Consider the following 13,960-nt stretch of genomic DNA (forward strand, 5'->3'; position numbering starts at 1 on the left):
TACAGCCCAATGTGCGCCGCTGGTTTGCCCCCTTATTATTACAAAAAAATATTTCACCAGTCTTTATGGGCCGCAAAGCTTGATCTGTGTTACCTGATCCTGTTTTTATTTTTAATTAAAATTCTCAATATTTTTTAATCGATTAACCAGCTGAAAGATACGCTTCTAACAAACTAAGTTCTAGTTTAAAAAATAAAACATTTCTTGTTTTAGATATAAAATTTAATGAGATAGTCTTAGTAGTTCAATACTACTTACAATCCTTACAATCAACAGTAAGCTAAGTTTCAAGTGTAGTCTTATTAAAAACTAGAAACCCAAATTTCAGTAGTAAAATAAAAATAAACATTTACTTTACAAGATTTTACAATAAAGTGATATTACTGGATTTTTGTAGAAATCTTACATCCTAATGGAAACAAACTGGTCAAACGAGGGACATTGACAGTTTCAATATGAAATGAAATAGTTAAACAATAATTCTGTTTTTGACCGACTTCTCAAAAGGATTTATGCAAGTTGTCTGTATCTATATTTTTATGTGTGATACGACACACCGGCCTTGGTGAACCGATTGTGAAATATTTTTTTTAACCTAATGGTAGTGCTTGCAGGTGGGTCCCATTTTTAGAGAGTGAGAGAGACGGCAATATCGTTAAAATACAGATATTACAATAAATTCTTAACTATTTTAACCAGCGTCACTCTTCGCCTTCTATGTAGTAGTAACTTGTGTAACCATACAGTAGCAATATCGATAGAGATGATAAATTACATATTAAAAAAAAATAAATATGTATTTGCATTACTTTAACAATTTGTTAAATTTCATGTAAAACCCGGTCTTGACGAGAAAGTTACTGATATAGGCTAAAATATTACAAGCTACTTTGTACATACGTAAGTTTTAAAGAGAAGTAAAATTTAATCCAGTTCCTCTTGGATTGCCAATGTCTTTAATATATCATGATAAGAGTCAGTCGTGCCAAATTTTTGTAAATTGACATAACAGTCCAACATGTAAAATATGCGATAGAAATATCGGATTTCGTTACTTTATCCGCCAACCTTTATCAGCCAGTGGTGGGACAGGCCCGAAATCAAGTAAATTTATTCTTAAGTATGTATATTGGGGTAATAATCATGTCTACGATATAGCCACTGACTAAAATTTAGTTTAAAAATTCTAAAAGGTTTTTTTTAGAGAACTTTAAAAGGCTTTAATAGATTTTTTTTATTATTACACTATTATTGCGTTTGCATGTCATTCATTTCACCAGTTATATACGTCAATTATAATTTTCGAAACAGACATTGCACTCAATAAAATTGATTTACAATTGTTATTTCTGTATATTATTAAATATACCTTAATCATTTTATAACTAAAAACCTTATATACTAAGCACAATTAACAGAAATGTGATAATTTACATCTGTTGTAGGCTGGATGTTGATGGCCAGTTTCCATACCTGTTGAACACATAATAATTATTAAACACATATAAATGGTACATAAAATATGATTTCGCCAACATGTAATATGCATTTTAAAATATATTAATTAAGATCAACCTTTGACTTATAAAGATACTAAATTTCACCCGCGACTCCAAAAAAAATACAAAAGTAAGTAGCCTATGTGTTCTTCCAGACTATGCTCAACATCTATGCCAAATTTCATCAAGATCCTTACAGCCGTAAGGCTATAAACTCTAACAAACATCCATACATCCATCTAAACTTTCGCGTTTATAATATTAGTAAGAAGTTATATATATCGATAATTATAAAATAATAATATAAACTATTAATTTCCAACGCTAAAATTATCGAAAATGGTCATTTTCAAACAACAAAGTATATTTCTGTATCAGCCAATAATATAGCCACATACTAAACAGAAATAAAACATCATTTGAAAATAACTGAATACAATTAGTACAAGCTTCGCAAAGCAAAAAAACAAAATAAAATAAGCTGGCTGCATAAATCAGTAATAAATAAAAAAAAAACAAATATGTACGTTTTTCCATAATAAAGCATTTATGAGTTGTTATATTAACAAAGGTTTAAAACTGGAATGCACAATACTGAAATAAATCAAACACTACACTTTATAAAAGCCAATAAAATATGTTAGAAGTGAAAATTGTAATGGTATTTGTAATAAGTAATAAATATATTAAAGATTAAAATATATAATGATGCAATTATACATCAGTCTTTTCTAACTTTAAACCCTTGTGGTTTGTTACAAATATAATGTTTGTAAGATATGAGTTTCTTACCATGATCGAGTTACTTTAGCTTTACTATTTGTATTAGTAAAAATACTTGAAAATTATATCAGTCTTTACTTCCTTATACAATTAACTATTTTGAAAAGACAATTTTTTTCTTTATTTTTCCCTTAAAAATTTGTATTTAAAAAGAACTAACTGTTCCCGTGCGACTTCATCCGCATGATATTATGAAAAATTTATTTTATTGCTTACATTTGTGAAATCATCAATTACAAATGTCAAAAAGACATGACGACAACCTTGCTTCCTTGATGTTGGCAGCAACTTATGGTCTCTTTCCCACATTAGGGTTTTTATCCAAAATATTTACCCCCTAAGTATAATGGCGTGAAAATATATAGCCTAAAGCGTCACGTTAGTGTAGGACTTTCTATTAAAAAAATTATTATTCAAAAACATGCTGTAATTGCTGACATCTTAGGCAACAAATAAGTCTGTGTTTACGCTTTATTATAGTAGCATAGAAGTATAGATATATCAAGCTTTTAAGGGTTAAATATTGTTTCAGTTTTTTTACATGGGGATGTGAACCCACCTTATCTTAATCCTCATTAGCAGCTGCTTCATCAGCTGTAGGTGTGTGCCATGTGAGCCTTTCCTCGTAAAACTGTATGACAACCTGCGGGCAGCGGATGTTGGCTTGTTTAGCAGGCACCAGGTCTGCCTCATCCGTGCCTTGCCATTTCATGAGGAACATCAGCTCGCCACTGCTGTCTGTTGCACCTGGAACCGTCAGTCATATGCTATCAGTAAACCTATTATTTTAATTCCTAACATTATTTAAATATCAAATAAACTCAAATGACTGGACCAATTTCAATAATTCTTTTACTATTAGCATCCTACATTATCATAGACTAAATTATAATTTCTGTGAGGACAAAGTCTCTAGTATATTTTTTTTTCTAACACAAGGTGGCAAACGAGCAAGCGGCCACCTGAAACCGCCAAAATGGCGAAGCGACCGCTGCCCATAGACCCATAGACATCCGCAATTGCAGATGCGTTGCCTACCCTTATCCGACAGAGGAGGAGACGCACATAAAGAGGATATTTCCCCTTCCTATGCATCTCCTCCACCGTCAAATCCACTTCCTATTCCCAACCTCTCCTCAAAAGAAAAGGGTGGTAAAGAGAAAGGGACTTAAATTAGGCCTCCGGCACCACACTCATCAGACGAAACACGGAATTGCTTCCATTTCACGCCTGTACTTTGTGTGGTCATGGTATTACACCGGGTGGGCGTTAAAACAGGCACTACCACTGTCAAAATAGTAATAGTAGTCTATACTATTATAAAGAATTGTATTTTTGTATGCAATGTCATTTTTTTGCAGCCATTAAATATGATTATTCTAATTTTGTCATTTATATTCACATTATACATTACTTTAAAATATCTAACAGGAAATTCTTATCTACTTTTATATTTATCTTACCACAGACTATTTTAAATAAGCGATAAGATCATCAGAAATAACACTAAACATAGAAACATACCTATAATTTTCTCTGGTTCTAAACCGCGGTCAAATCCGGAAGATTTCTTGTCATCAGCTTTAATTTTCTTAGCTCCCTTTAAATCTGGAGTTGCCGCTGAAGACTTACGCTTCTTCGGTTCCTTTTCCATTTTATTTGTTATCTTACCCTCTGAAAGTAAATGCAAGCGTTTTGAATAAACCTTTTTCGTATTGTATATGTTACATTTGAATAACCAATGACCAATATATCATCCAATCGACCAGCCTATTATTTATTTACAAACCAAGATACAGTCCACTACTAACAGTATGGAATTAATTAATTCAGTTGTTATTTAATTGGCTTAACTGATATAGCATGATTTGAATCAGTTCAACAGATCAGTTAACTTAGTTAAGTTAGGCCATGGCTCCAGGCGGTGAATCTCAAGATACCCAAATCAAGCCCCTATGGAGTGTTCCGATGGGTTGATTACACCAATACAATCAACCTAATAGGAAAATCTTAGTAGAATAAATAGGGTAATTGATTGATCAATCTTTGGGCCTATCAACCCAAGGGGAAATATCCCCTCTATGTAGATACAAATTGAGCGAATTAAGAGAGTTCACTGTTCTGCTTCATCCGGGCAAACTGTGAGTGATCGATTTTAGTGGTTATCTTTGACTGTCAGTAATCCATACCCATATCTTAGGATTAGCATTAGGAATATTAAGATAATCACCTGCTTCTTTCTTTTTCCTTGCTTCCTCAAATGCTTGTATAAGATCAGGACAATCTAAATTTTCTTCAGGTTCCCATGTGTTGTCCTCATCATTGTAGCCTTTCCATTTTAAATAATATTCTACCTGAAATATATATGTTTTATATGTAAGTGAATTGTTGACATTTATCTCTTCATCTCTAGAATATTGTATTACAATATACCTTTCCATTCTTAACTCTTCTGTCTAAAACCTTCTCTACAGAATATTCATCTTCCACTTCTACTTCTCCCTCTTTCTTCTTCTCTGCCATCTGCAATTATTATATAGTTAAATAGTTAACTTTTAGCACTAGTTAAAATTTTTGTTGTTGAAGATTAATCGTGTGCTTTACAAAGTTTATTTTTAGAAAAAAGTTCAATTTTAAAATAATGTAAGCATCTAAGTTAAAGTTGATTTTATTGAACTTAAGGATAGTGTATATTGACATAAGAAGAGTAAAAATATCGAATATCTCACAATTAACAAGACCTAGAATTGTGTCTTAGGATGTTTTGGTAAATTCAAAATATAGAGGAAGTGTAGATTTACCTTTTTTATGAATTACGAATAGTTTAAAAGTAATTACAAACCCTTTGTATTATAACTGTACAATAATGGTTTTGATGAAATAAAAGAAGACAAAAGCGGGGGGTGAGTACATAAATGCATACTAAAATATTATCCTACTATACACTGAACTTTTCAGTACTGTATTGCATAAAAAGGGTTTTACCCGCCATTTTGATTGTATCTATACAATTCCTAAAAGTATAGTAAATTGCCTAAACTTTTAATGTAATCCATTATAATAGTTATCGTTAGAATAGTTATTGATGACATGAATAAAGATAAGTATTTCTATTTATATTAACACGAATTACCTTCAATTAACCACACAAAACAAGAACAAAAAATCAACAAACCGGCGCGGTTGCGTTGGTCGCGAGTTGCCAGGTTTCCATGTTATGTATGGCAAAGAGTAGGTTAACCAACGCCATTCAAAGAGTAATAGTAATATGGCAATGTAATAAATGAAACTTACATCGTTATTTGTTGTAAAACATAAGAAGAAATAATGTATTAAGGGAAACCTGCAATAAAAATAAAAATAAAATAAGTTATTGTTGAATGGAGATTTTTTTACCGAAGCATAGTTCGACTCTGTCTGAAGTGTACTAAAAAGTACACGCTCTTAATCAAGTGGATAGTTTTCGAGATATAAAACAATCTAGCTCGTTGCGCCTCTGGTTACAGAAGACTAACGATAGCCTATGATGTCTTAAAATCTATTTATACCTTGCTGAAAAGTGGTTCAGATATGAGGCTGCAATGGGTTGCGGCTCATGTTGGTGTAAAGGAAAACGAGCTGGCAGATCGTACAGCTAAGCTAGCGGCTGTTAGTGACAATGTTCTGGACTTTATTCTTGATCACGTAGAATATTTATTTAAATTCAAAATTTCATGCATCAAAATAAATAAATTAATAACATGTGTCAAGAAATTGCAAAACATAAAGGCATTTGGTATAGGGTAATATAAAGTGAGCCACTTAATTATCCCTGGTCCTCGGGTGGGTTGAGCAGAAGACATGTGAGAGCAGCGCTAAGACTACATTCTGGCCTCTATCCAACAGCAAGTTTTGGGTATCTGATGATGAAAAACCTGTCCCCTAATTGCGAGATATTCAGAAAGCCAGAAGATATCCAACACTTGTTGTTGGTATGTGAGAGAAACAGACGGAAGCGCGAGTTACTTTTGCGGGACTTAAAGCTCAACCTGTCCGATGTAGGCATAATTAGTTATGTCAATATTGGCTGAGCCAGCAACAAATTATTTCTTCTTAATTTCAAGTATTCATATTAATCGTTAGTAAGTTACTGAATATAATTGATTGAATAAAGTAATTTACAGCTCTTTAGGGCTGCCACTTCGAGCAAATATTATTGTAATTGTTGATCGAAGACTACCCTGTTCCAGCTTGCATTGTAAAACGAACCGTCATTTTATATTAATTACCATTGTGTAGAAGATTACGATATGATGTCATTATTTAAAGTTATTGTAGGGTTTCAAATAAAAGTATTATATAACTTATTTGATTTTTATTATTATATTTTTTAATCTTAAGAATAGCAGTTGCTATACACAGGTCACGTTGAACTTATATACAGTAAAAACATTTTTTTTTAGTTTTTATATGGTTTTGTATAAAAATATATCAGGCAGTTAAGAAGCCGGGATCAGAGGTAGTGGGGGTTCAGTGCCAGCCGTGTCCGTGGTTCCAGGGTCCCTCTTCGGGCGCCGCGGCGGCCGCGTGGGCGGCGGCAGCGTACTGCGAAAGGTGGGCGGCGCGCGCGTGTTGCACCTCAGGGGTGTCTACGACGTACTGTCCGTCGTGGGTGAGCTGGATGTTGGCCGGAGGGCCGGTCCACTTGCCGTAACCAGCGGCGTAGCCAGCTCCGTGAGCGAGGGGTGCGGCGTAAGACAGAGGCGCGATAGCCCCCGCGTGGGCACCGTGGGCGGCGCTGGCGTGGGCAGCAGCATGTGCAGCAATGTGCGCAGCCTTCAGGTGAGCAACCTCGGGGGTGTCGACCACACGACCGTCATGGGCCAGGGGAGCGGGACCATATTTGAAGAGACCTGTTAATAAAAAATCAGTTTAGTAAAATGTAGTTTGGAATAACAGTATCGTAAGAATCAGAATTAAGACTCCTCAGGTGGCCGCTTGTTCGTTTGCCACGTTATATTATAAAAAAAGGTATTTTTAATAGGTGGCACGCTATAAATGATATCCAATGCATATCTATAAGTAAATATTTAACAACAACTGGGGTACATACCAGCACCGGGAGCACCGTAGTGAGCGCCGGCGGCGTACGCGGGAGCGCCGAGGTAGCCGGCAGCTGGGGCCCACGCGCCGTGGGAAGTGGAGGCCTGAGCGTGTGCGGCGTAGTGGGCGGCTTTAGCGTGGGCTACCTCGGGCGTGTCCAACACGTATTTGCCGTCAGGGCTCAGCTGAACGGGTGCCGGTGCACCGGCGTAGAACGATGCTTGTGCAACGCACAGAGCTGCGGCGAGGATAATCTGTGGAAAAACGATATCGTTTTATGCATTTTATAATTGTATTTACATTTTACTCATGGATTCCAGATATACATTTGCCTTAATTCATGTCAACGATAGAACACTTTTGTTCAATAGTAATAAGAAACTTTTATATGAGCAAAAAAGAATGTAATTATTGTTACATTTACCGCTGAATAATAATGAGGTGTTCGATGTAAAACATAATAAAAATAGGAAATTTTTGTAACGGTCTGGCAAATCCGATCTAATGTTTTGTAGACATCTCATCTCATCAGTTCTTTTGTTATTTATGAAGTTTACGATAAAAATTATACTGATTTTCTAAAGTTATCAATGTAACAGTAAAATAACTTAAGGTTATGTTATGTTATGTTAAAATTATAATTTTAAAAGTTTCGAAGTGATTTTTTATCATGTAACGTAATAAAAATGTAAGTTCAACATTTTTGCAAAATTTCAATTTGTCGAGTTTAAAAATGAATTCAATACAAAATAAAAGCAACACTTAGTTATAGTAAAATTACGTAAATGCCCTTAAACAAGAAACAGCGGTTTGTTACGTTTGCGAATATTAATATTATGTAACACGCAGTAGAAAACTTGATATTAAATTTCGGTTTAAAACCACGAGAATGATAGAATCAATTTCATTAAATAACACAGTTACGGTCTGTTCTCGTAGCATGAGTTTCGTGATTCAATTTCTAAAGGCATTGCACAAATATGTACAATGCATTTTTACTCCATTTTTCAGTTTTGACTGTCTATAGGAATTTGATACGTGCCAATCCTGTAGCATTTTAATACCAGCAAAAAAAAAAAACTATATATGTACATAAGACAGCAATATTTGCCAAAACTTGATCAAGATATCTATTATTTTGGACTAACTGTTGCTCGCGACTACGTCCGCGTAGAATTAAAAAAAAAAACAAAAGTGAGTAGCCTATGTGTTCTTCCAGAGTATCCCCTACATCTATACCAAATTTCATCAAAATCCGTTTTGCCGTTTAGGCTACAAACTCCAACAAATATCCATCTAAACTTTCGCATTTATAATATTAGTATGAAAGTATGATAGTAGTTTAAAAAGAATTACAATTTGTGTGTAATAGTGTAATTTTTAGTTTTGTGTAACATACATAAACAGGTAGCACGAATCCGAGCAATCAGTTAAAATAAGTGTAACGTACGACAGGTGAGCGTTGAAGTAAATAACCTGTCATTTTGTACCACAATTGATAGTTGTGTCGATCAATAGACAAAGCCTTGCAACAACAATTTAATATAGATTTGAAAAGGGACATTAGTTTGGTTGTGAAATATGTTCACAACTAAATTTACATTATAATATAATGTACAACTCGACTTAACAATTTATACACGCAATTTAGGACTCCATTTATTCATGAATTATCTATAAAAGGTGTAAATAGTATAGTTTGGATTCAACTAAGAATTTGTTGTTAATCGTATTTGGGGTGTTACTCCAAAGTATTTGCTTGTTATAGCTCACTTTTCAGACTTCACCTTTGTGCCAAATCGTTTATACTAACAAAACCTAGATTATTTAGATCGCTTTAATTTCTAAAATATCACAAACCAGTAGATTTTTCTCGCGACTCCTTCCGCGTGGAATTAAAAGTACGTCTAGATAGGTCTATTCAACCGTTCAGGAGATAGCTTCTAACACACATACATCCATCTAATAATAAATAAGAAGTAAGGTTGTTTGTCTATGGAATATCCTCACCATAGATTTTTAACTTGCTTACTTATTTTTTAATTTATTCAATAACGATAATATAGCATCTATATAGTATTTTATATCTATTACAGTAAGTTTATGACTACTTAAGTCGTAGTTAATGCTAGAAAATACACTTAAATCAATATAAAGGTTCATTGTCCACTTGGTTATGAATGCGTTAATTCTCAGATCAAAGAATAGGCACAATTCCAGGGCGTGGTTGGCATCGACTCGCCTATGGAGTTTCTTGCAAAACGTTTAGCAATAGTGAAATTATAATTCTGCGAACTGGTGCAAAACCACTTGACGGTTGCATTGCTCTTGCCCAAGAGGAAGGTGTTAGGAAGTTGTAATACGCGAAGGTCAAATGAAACAAATAAAACAATGATTGATAAATGTTAGTTTGCATAATCTGTATAGTTACGTGTAATAAATATTCTTATACTAGCTTTTGCCCGCGAGTCTTTTAAGTAAAAAAAAAACAAATTTGAGTAGCCTATGTGTTATTCCATACTATCCGCTACATCTATACTAAATTTCAACGAAATCGGTACAGCCGTTTAAGCTACAAACTCTGACAAACATCCATTTAAACTTTCGCATTTATAACATTAGTAAGATTTTATGTCGGTACGAGAAATGTAACATTTAATAAAACCTTGTCCATGTATCTCATAACATAGATTATAAGATTGCTCTATATCTATACTAATATTATAAAGAGGAACGATTCAGATTTTTGGATTTTTATATGTATTGATGTAACTCAAAAACTATTTTCCTGATTTGGAAATTCTTTCACCGTTAAAAATCTACGTTATCAGTAAGTAACATAGGCTGCTTTTTATTATTTTTAATTACACCCGGTCAAATAGCCATCAACAGCTGGTCAATACTAAAAAGCTAGCATTTTATATCTTCACGGATAAAGAATAAAATTGTCGTCATTTAAAGGTGTATTCGTATGAAACGATCTTTGTATTTGCCGATTTTCAAGTAAATCAAAACGAATAAGGTGCATATTTACATTTTTTTAACGCTCTTAAGAAGTTTCAGGCGCCATTTTGTATAAATAATAATTAGCTGATGAGTCAATTTAGCGTGTTTTCCCGCCCACTGAAACGGATTGTGATTCAAGATGCGTGTCGTGTCCGCCCATTGTACACCGATATGTTTACATTATCATTGATATACAACGACTTTGAATATTTAGTTGTTCCTCTATTGTCTATAACACACTACCGAAACACAATAATTATCGGCAATTTCGCGGTTAATCGAATGAAAAATCGAAACAAAATTTACGAAAGTAAACCAACGCAGTAATATTTAATTATATTATCATAGATTTTCTTCGCTTTTCATAATGCTTTTCAATGTAGATATATTATCTTACTATTTACTGCATTATTTTTTGATAAAACGATTTATCGGAACTTATGATATATTTATTTTTACCGATCTAATCAATGTCATTTAAGCATTGTCTAAATGCAACACGGGATTGAATTACAAAATAAATTTGCATAATAAGAAATATTTTAGACAATCTGTGGGCGATAGAAACTGCATGTATCATTGTTCTAAACAAGATAGACCTTGGAATAAAATTAAGCAGGATCTTTAAGATATTCGGCGGAAGATTGCATTCTGGGGAAAGCATAGGCATTTGAACGTTGGTTCAAATGTGAACAGACAAATACTAATGATGTCGAGATATCGATTTATGAAACGTAAAAGTTATTAAAAGCGTTTAGTTTTAGATTTAATAAATTCTTATTAATACTTTAGGCAGCGTCAATTTGACAGACTTTATTGATTGTTAAATATATGTTTAAAGTCGCTGTGATTATGCAAATATCGTTCGGGGTCTATATAATTTTCGTAATGGCTTAGTTAATTAACCGGCTGTAAAATTTATGCTATTTTCTCTCGCAAGTGTTACTATGTTTTTGAAAAATTCTAATTTCAATTTAATTATACTTGAGATAATATCTCGTATGGTAACAAAGTTGCTATTAAACATAAGTTATTTTTTTAATTAGCTTTTTTTAGAAAATAGCAATGCTATAGATTGCAATGGTGATGATAATGTGTTAAGGCATAGATAAAATGATGTGGTTTTTACTTACCATAGACTGCATGATTAATATTTTTATTTTATAAGTAACGGAGATCTCAAACGAACTAACACAGGCGCTGCTGGTAATCCAGTACTCGCCTCGAGAATTTCGCCTAAGCGACGTGTATTTGCAACCACTTCCCAAGTCGGAATGTCGATTGCTCACATTGTGCTCCCTTATATATGAAACACCCCGCTTTGGACTGGTCGTAATTGGTAAGAATTAACTACGCGGCAAGTGCAATGTTACTATTTTATTTTTTAAGATGCTCACGCGTTTTTCGCCGGTAACTCGTACGTGAATAGGATGTTAAGGGTCAAATTCAAACAAAGCGATTAACAATTAGTATGCATATTACATTATTAAAATAATATATTAATTTCATGTCTAAATTAGTGTACGACATATTTACGGTAGTAATTTTAACGTAGAAAAAATCTCGTAGTTTTTCAATTCACTAATCAAATGCATTGATCTGAAACAATGAAAATTATGTCCGTTGTCGGCAAATGTTATGACCTTTAATGAAATTATATAGATTTTAGTTAGTAACAACGTATTGTGTTTAATGTAGCGATATTGAAACTTTTGAATCATAACATTATTTTAGAACCTATCTTTAATTAAAATCAGAGAGAGAAGCTAAAGTATGTTTTATTACGAAATTATAAATCCTTCTTGATGACAATTAGTTGTAAAATTTTCGATTACCTCGACTGGGTTTCGTGTACAATTTGATTTGTTTAAAACGTCTTTCATACAATTCCTATGTGGGAATTCTTTCTCAAAACGACTACGTGTATTCTTTACTTTAAATTTCTAACCTATTAATCTATATAGTTACTTAATTATTTTATTGAATTAAATTCCAAGAATTTTTTTCCTTCTCTATAGAAAATATGTATGAACTAGCTGTCGCCCGCGACTTCGTCCGCGTGGTACTAGAAAATGTACAAACTATATAAGTAACAAAAAGCTACGTATCCCTCGGGAACTGGAAATTTCTCGGGGATCAACCTTATCCCATGACATTGTTTTACATCTGTGCCAAATTTCAATAAGATATGTTGAACCGTTGCAGACGAGTAAACATTAAAAAACTAAATTAATGAATCCCACGGGAACCATAACTATTCCCGGGATAAAAAGTAGCCTATGTGTTCTTCCAGACTATGCTCTAAACTTGTGCCAAATTTCATGGAGATCCGTTAAACCGTTTAGTCTACAAACTCTAACAAACATCCATTTATCCATCTAAACTAATAATATAAAAAATCGCAATTCGTTAAGACCGAAGTTACTCGAATGAGTAATTGCACATTCAAATTATATAGACCAATTCCGATAACAGGTTAAAATTAAATACGGAGTTGGAGGCAATCTAGATCGAAACGTATATTTACGCACGATACGACGACACGGCGTTGAAGTCTTTTGTATGAACGAGTTCCGGCTCTACGGAGCTTGAGATCTGTCATTATAGCTAGTTGTTGCCCTCAACTTTGCACGTCTTTATTTTATTTTAAATGCATACATAAAATATATAATGATAAGTAATCATAATGATAAGTATAATCATAGTGATAAGTAAAAAAATATTTACATGCGTTATATATTTCTATTTAGACTTTTTTACAGATTTTCTTTAACTACAGTTATTTTGCGTAATACAAATAAACTCTCGTGATTATGAGAAGGGATGAATCGCATGTAACAAGACAGACGTTAGTTATGAATGTGGAGGTACACCGGTAGGGGTAGACCTAGAAAAAGATGGATGGAGTGCGTGAAAGGTGACATAAACAAGAAGGGAGTGATAACTGAGATGACGGATGAGAGAGTGCTTTTGAGGACGAAAACCCGGTGCATCTCTACGGGAGTAGGATAAGGCAGGGGAGATAATGATGAAATGAACTCTCGTGTATTGATGTGACATTTATTTAGTATCTATCAAAAACAGACAAAACATTTCAATTTAAGTAATTAATTCAGGAAAACCTGTCAGTCCAGCAAAAGATGCAAAGATTGTTTAAGCTAATCATTTGAAAAAGATTTATTTATAAAGTTACAAAATTTGTTTTAATACAATTGTGGTCGATCGCCTGGTTCCTACACTAGGCTCTAGGCCTAAGAAGTATGTAGGTTACGGAAAACAAGAGACGATCGTTGCCTCTCATCTTTGACAAGCACACGTATTGTATCCAGAGTTTGCGTTAGCACGATTTACTTAGAGTACTGACTTATGACGTAACAAACATTTAACTCTTTAGGAAATCCCTTATATCTATAACTCTCAAGGCAACCTATTGCCATAAAATAGGTTTCCTTGCTTATAATTACGTACATATAGTAGGAGTAAAGTCTAATATTAAAATCGTAACTGAAACAATTAACTGAGTTATAAAACGTTTAGGTAGCGAATCGTGAGGTTTATTCTAGATAAAGATAATGCCGGTTAAAGATAAA

The 13,960-nt window shown here is 33.5% G+C and overlaps 2 protein-coding genes across 3 annotated transcripts; both read right to left on the reverse strand.

The window, feature by feature from the left end:
- Positions 1–207: 207 nt before the first annotated feature.
- LOC106109758 (chromobox protein homolog 1-like) lies at positions 208–5,522 on the reverse strand. Of its 2 annotated transcripts, none has more exons than XM_013291362.1 (6): positions 5,458–5,522; positions 4,716–4,805; positions 4,513–4,636; positions 3,807–3,956; positions 2,842–3,029; positions 208–1,473 (listed from the first exon to the last, which is right to left on the reverse strand). In XM_013291362.1, the coding sequence occupies exons 1-5, from the start codon at positions 5,494–5,496 to the stop codon at positions 2,848–2,850; spliced, it is 585 nt and encodes a 194-aa protein (XP_013146816.1). In that variant the 5' UTR covers positions 5,497–5,522; the 3' UTR covers positions 208–1,473; positions 2,842–2,847. The 2 variants fall into 2 exon arrangements, with proteins under 2 accessions (XP_013146816.1, XP_013146824.1); XM_013291370.1 differs by having other exon boundaries at positions 5,416–5,510.
- A 1,099-nt stretch (positions 5,523–6,621) lies between these two features.
- Positions 6,622–11,644, reverse strand: LOC106108532 (pupal cuticle protein). Its single transcript, XM_013289722.1, has 3 exons — positions 11,504–11,644; positions 7,375–7,618; positions 6,622–7,174 (listed from the first exon to the last, which is right to left on the reverse strand). The coding sequence occupies exons 1-3, from the start codon at positions 11,513–11,515 to the stop codon at positions 6,792–6,794; spliced, it is 639 nt and encodes a 212-aa protein (XP_013145176.1). The 5' UTR covers positions 11,516–11,644; the 3' UTR covers positions 6,622–6,791.
- Between the last annotated feature and the right edge of the window lie 2,316 nt (positions 11,645–13,960).

Source organism: Papilio polytes, unplaced genomic scaffold (genome assembly GCF_000836215.1).
Source record: "Papilio polytes unplaced genomic scaffold, Ppol_1.0 DF824269.1, whole genome shotgun sequence".
Lineage (NCBI taxonomy): Eukaryota > Metazoa > Arthropoda > Insecta > Lepidoptera > Papilionidae > Papilio > Papilio polytes.

Coding starts and splice junctions, on each gene's coding strand:
- LOC106108532 (XM_013289722.1), bottom strand. Junction 7,175..7,374: donor CTACGGTGCTCCCGGTGCTG/GTATGTACCCCA, acceptor TTTTATTAACAG/GTCTCTTCAAATATGGTCCC.
- LOC106109758 (XM_013291362.1), bottom strand. CDS start 5,496: ATGGAAACCTGGCAACTCGCGACCAACGCAACCGCGCCG. Junction 4,806..5,457: donor CGACCAACGCAACCGCGCCG/GTTTGTTGATTT, acceptor TAATAATTGCAG/ATGGCAGAGAAGAAGAAAGA. Junction 3,030..3,806: donor AGAACCAGAGAAAATTATAG/GTATGTTTCTAT, acceptor TGACGGTTCCAG/GTGCAACAGACAGCAGTGGC.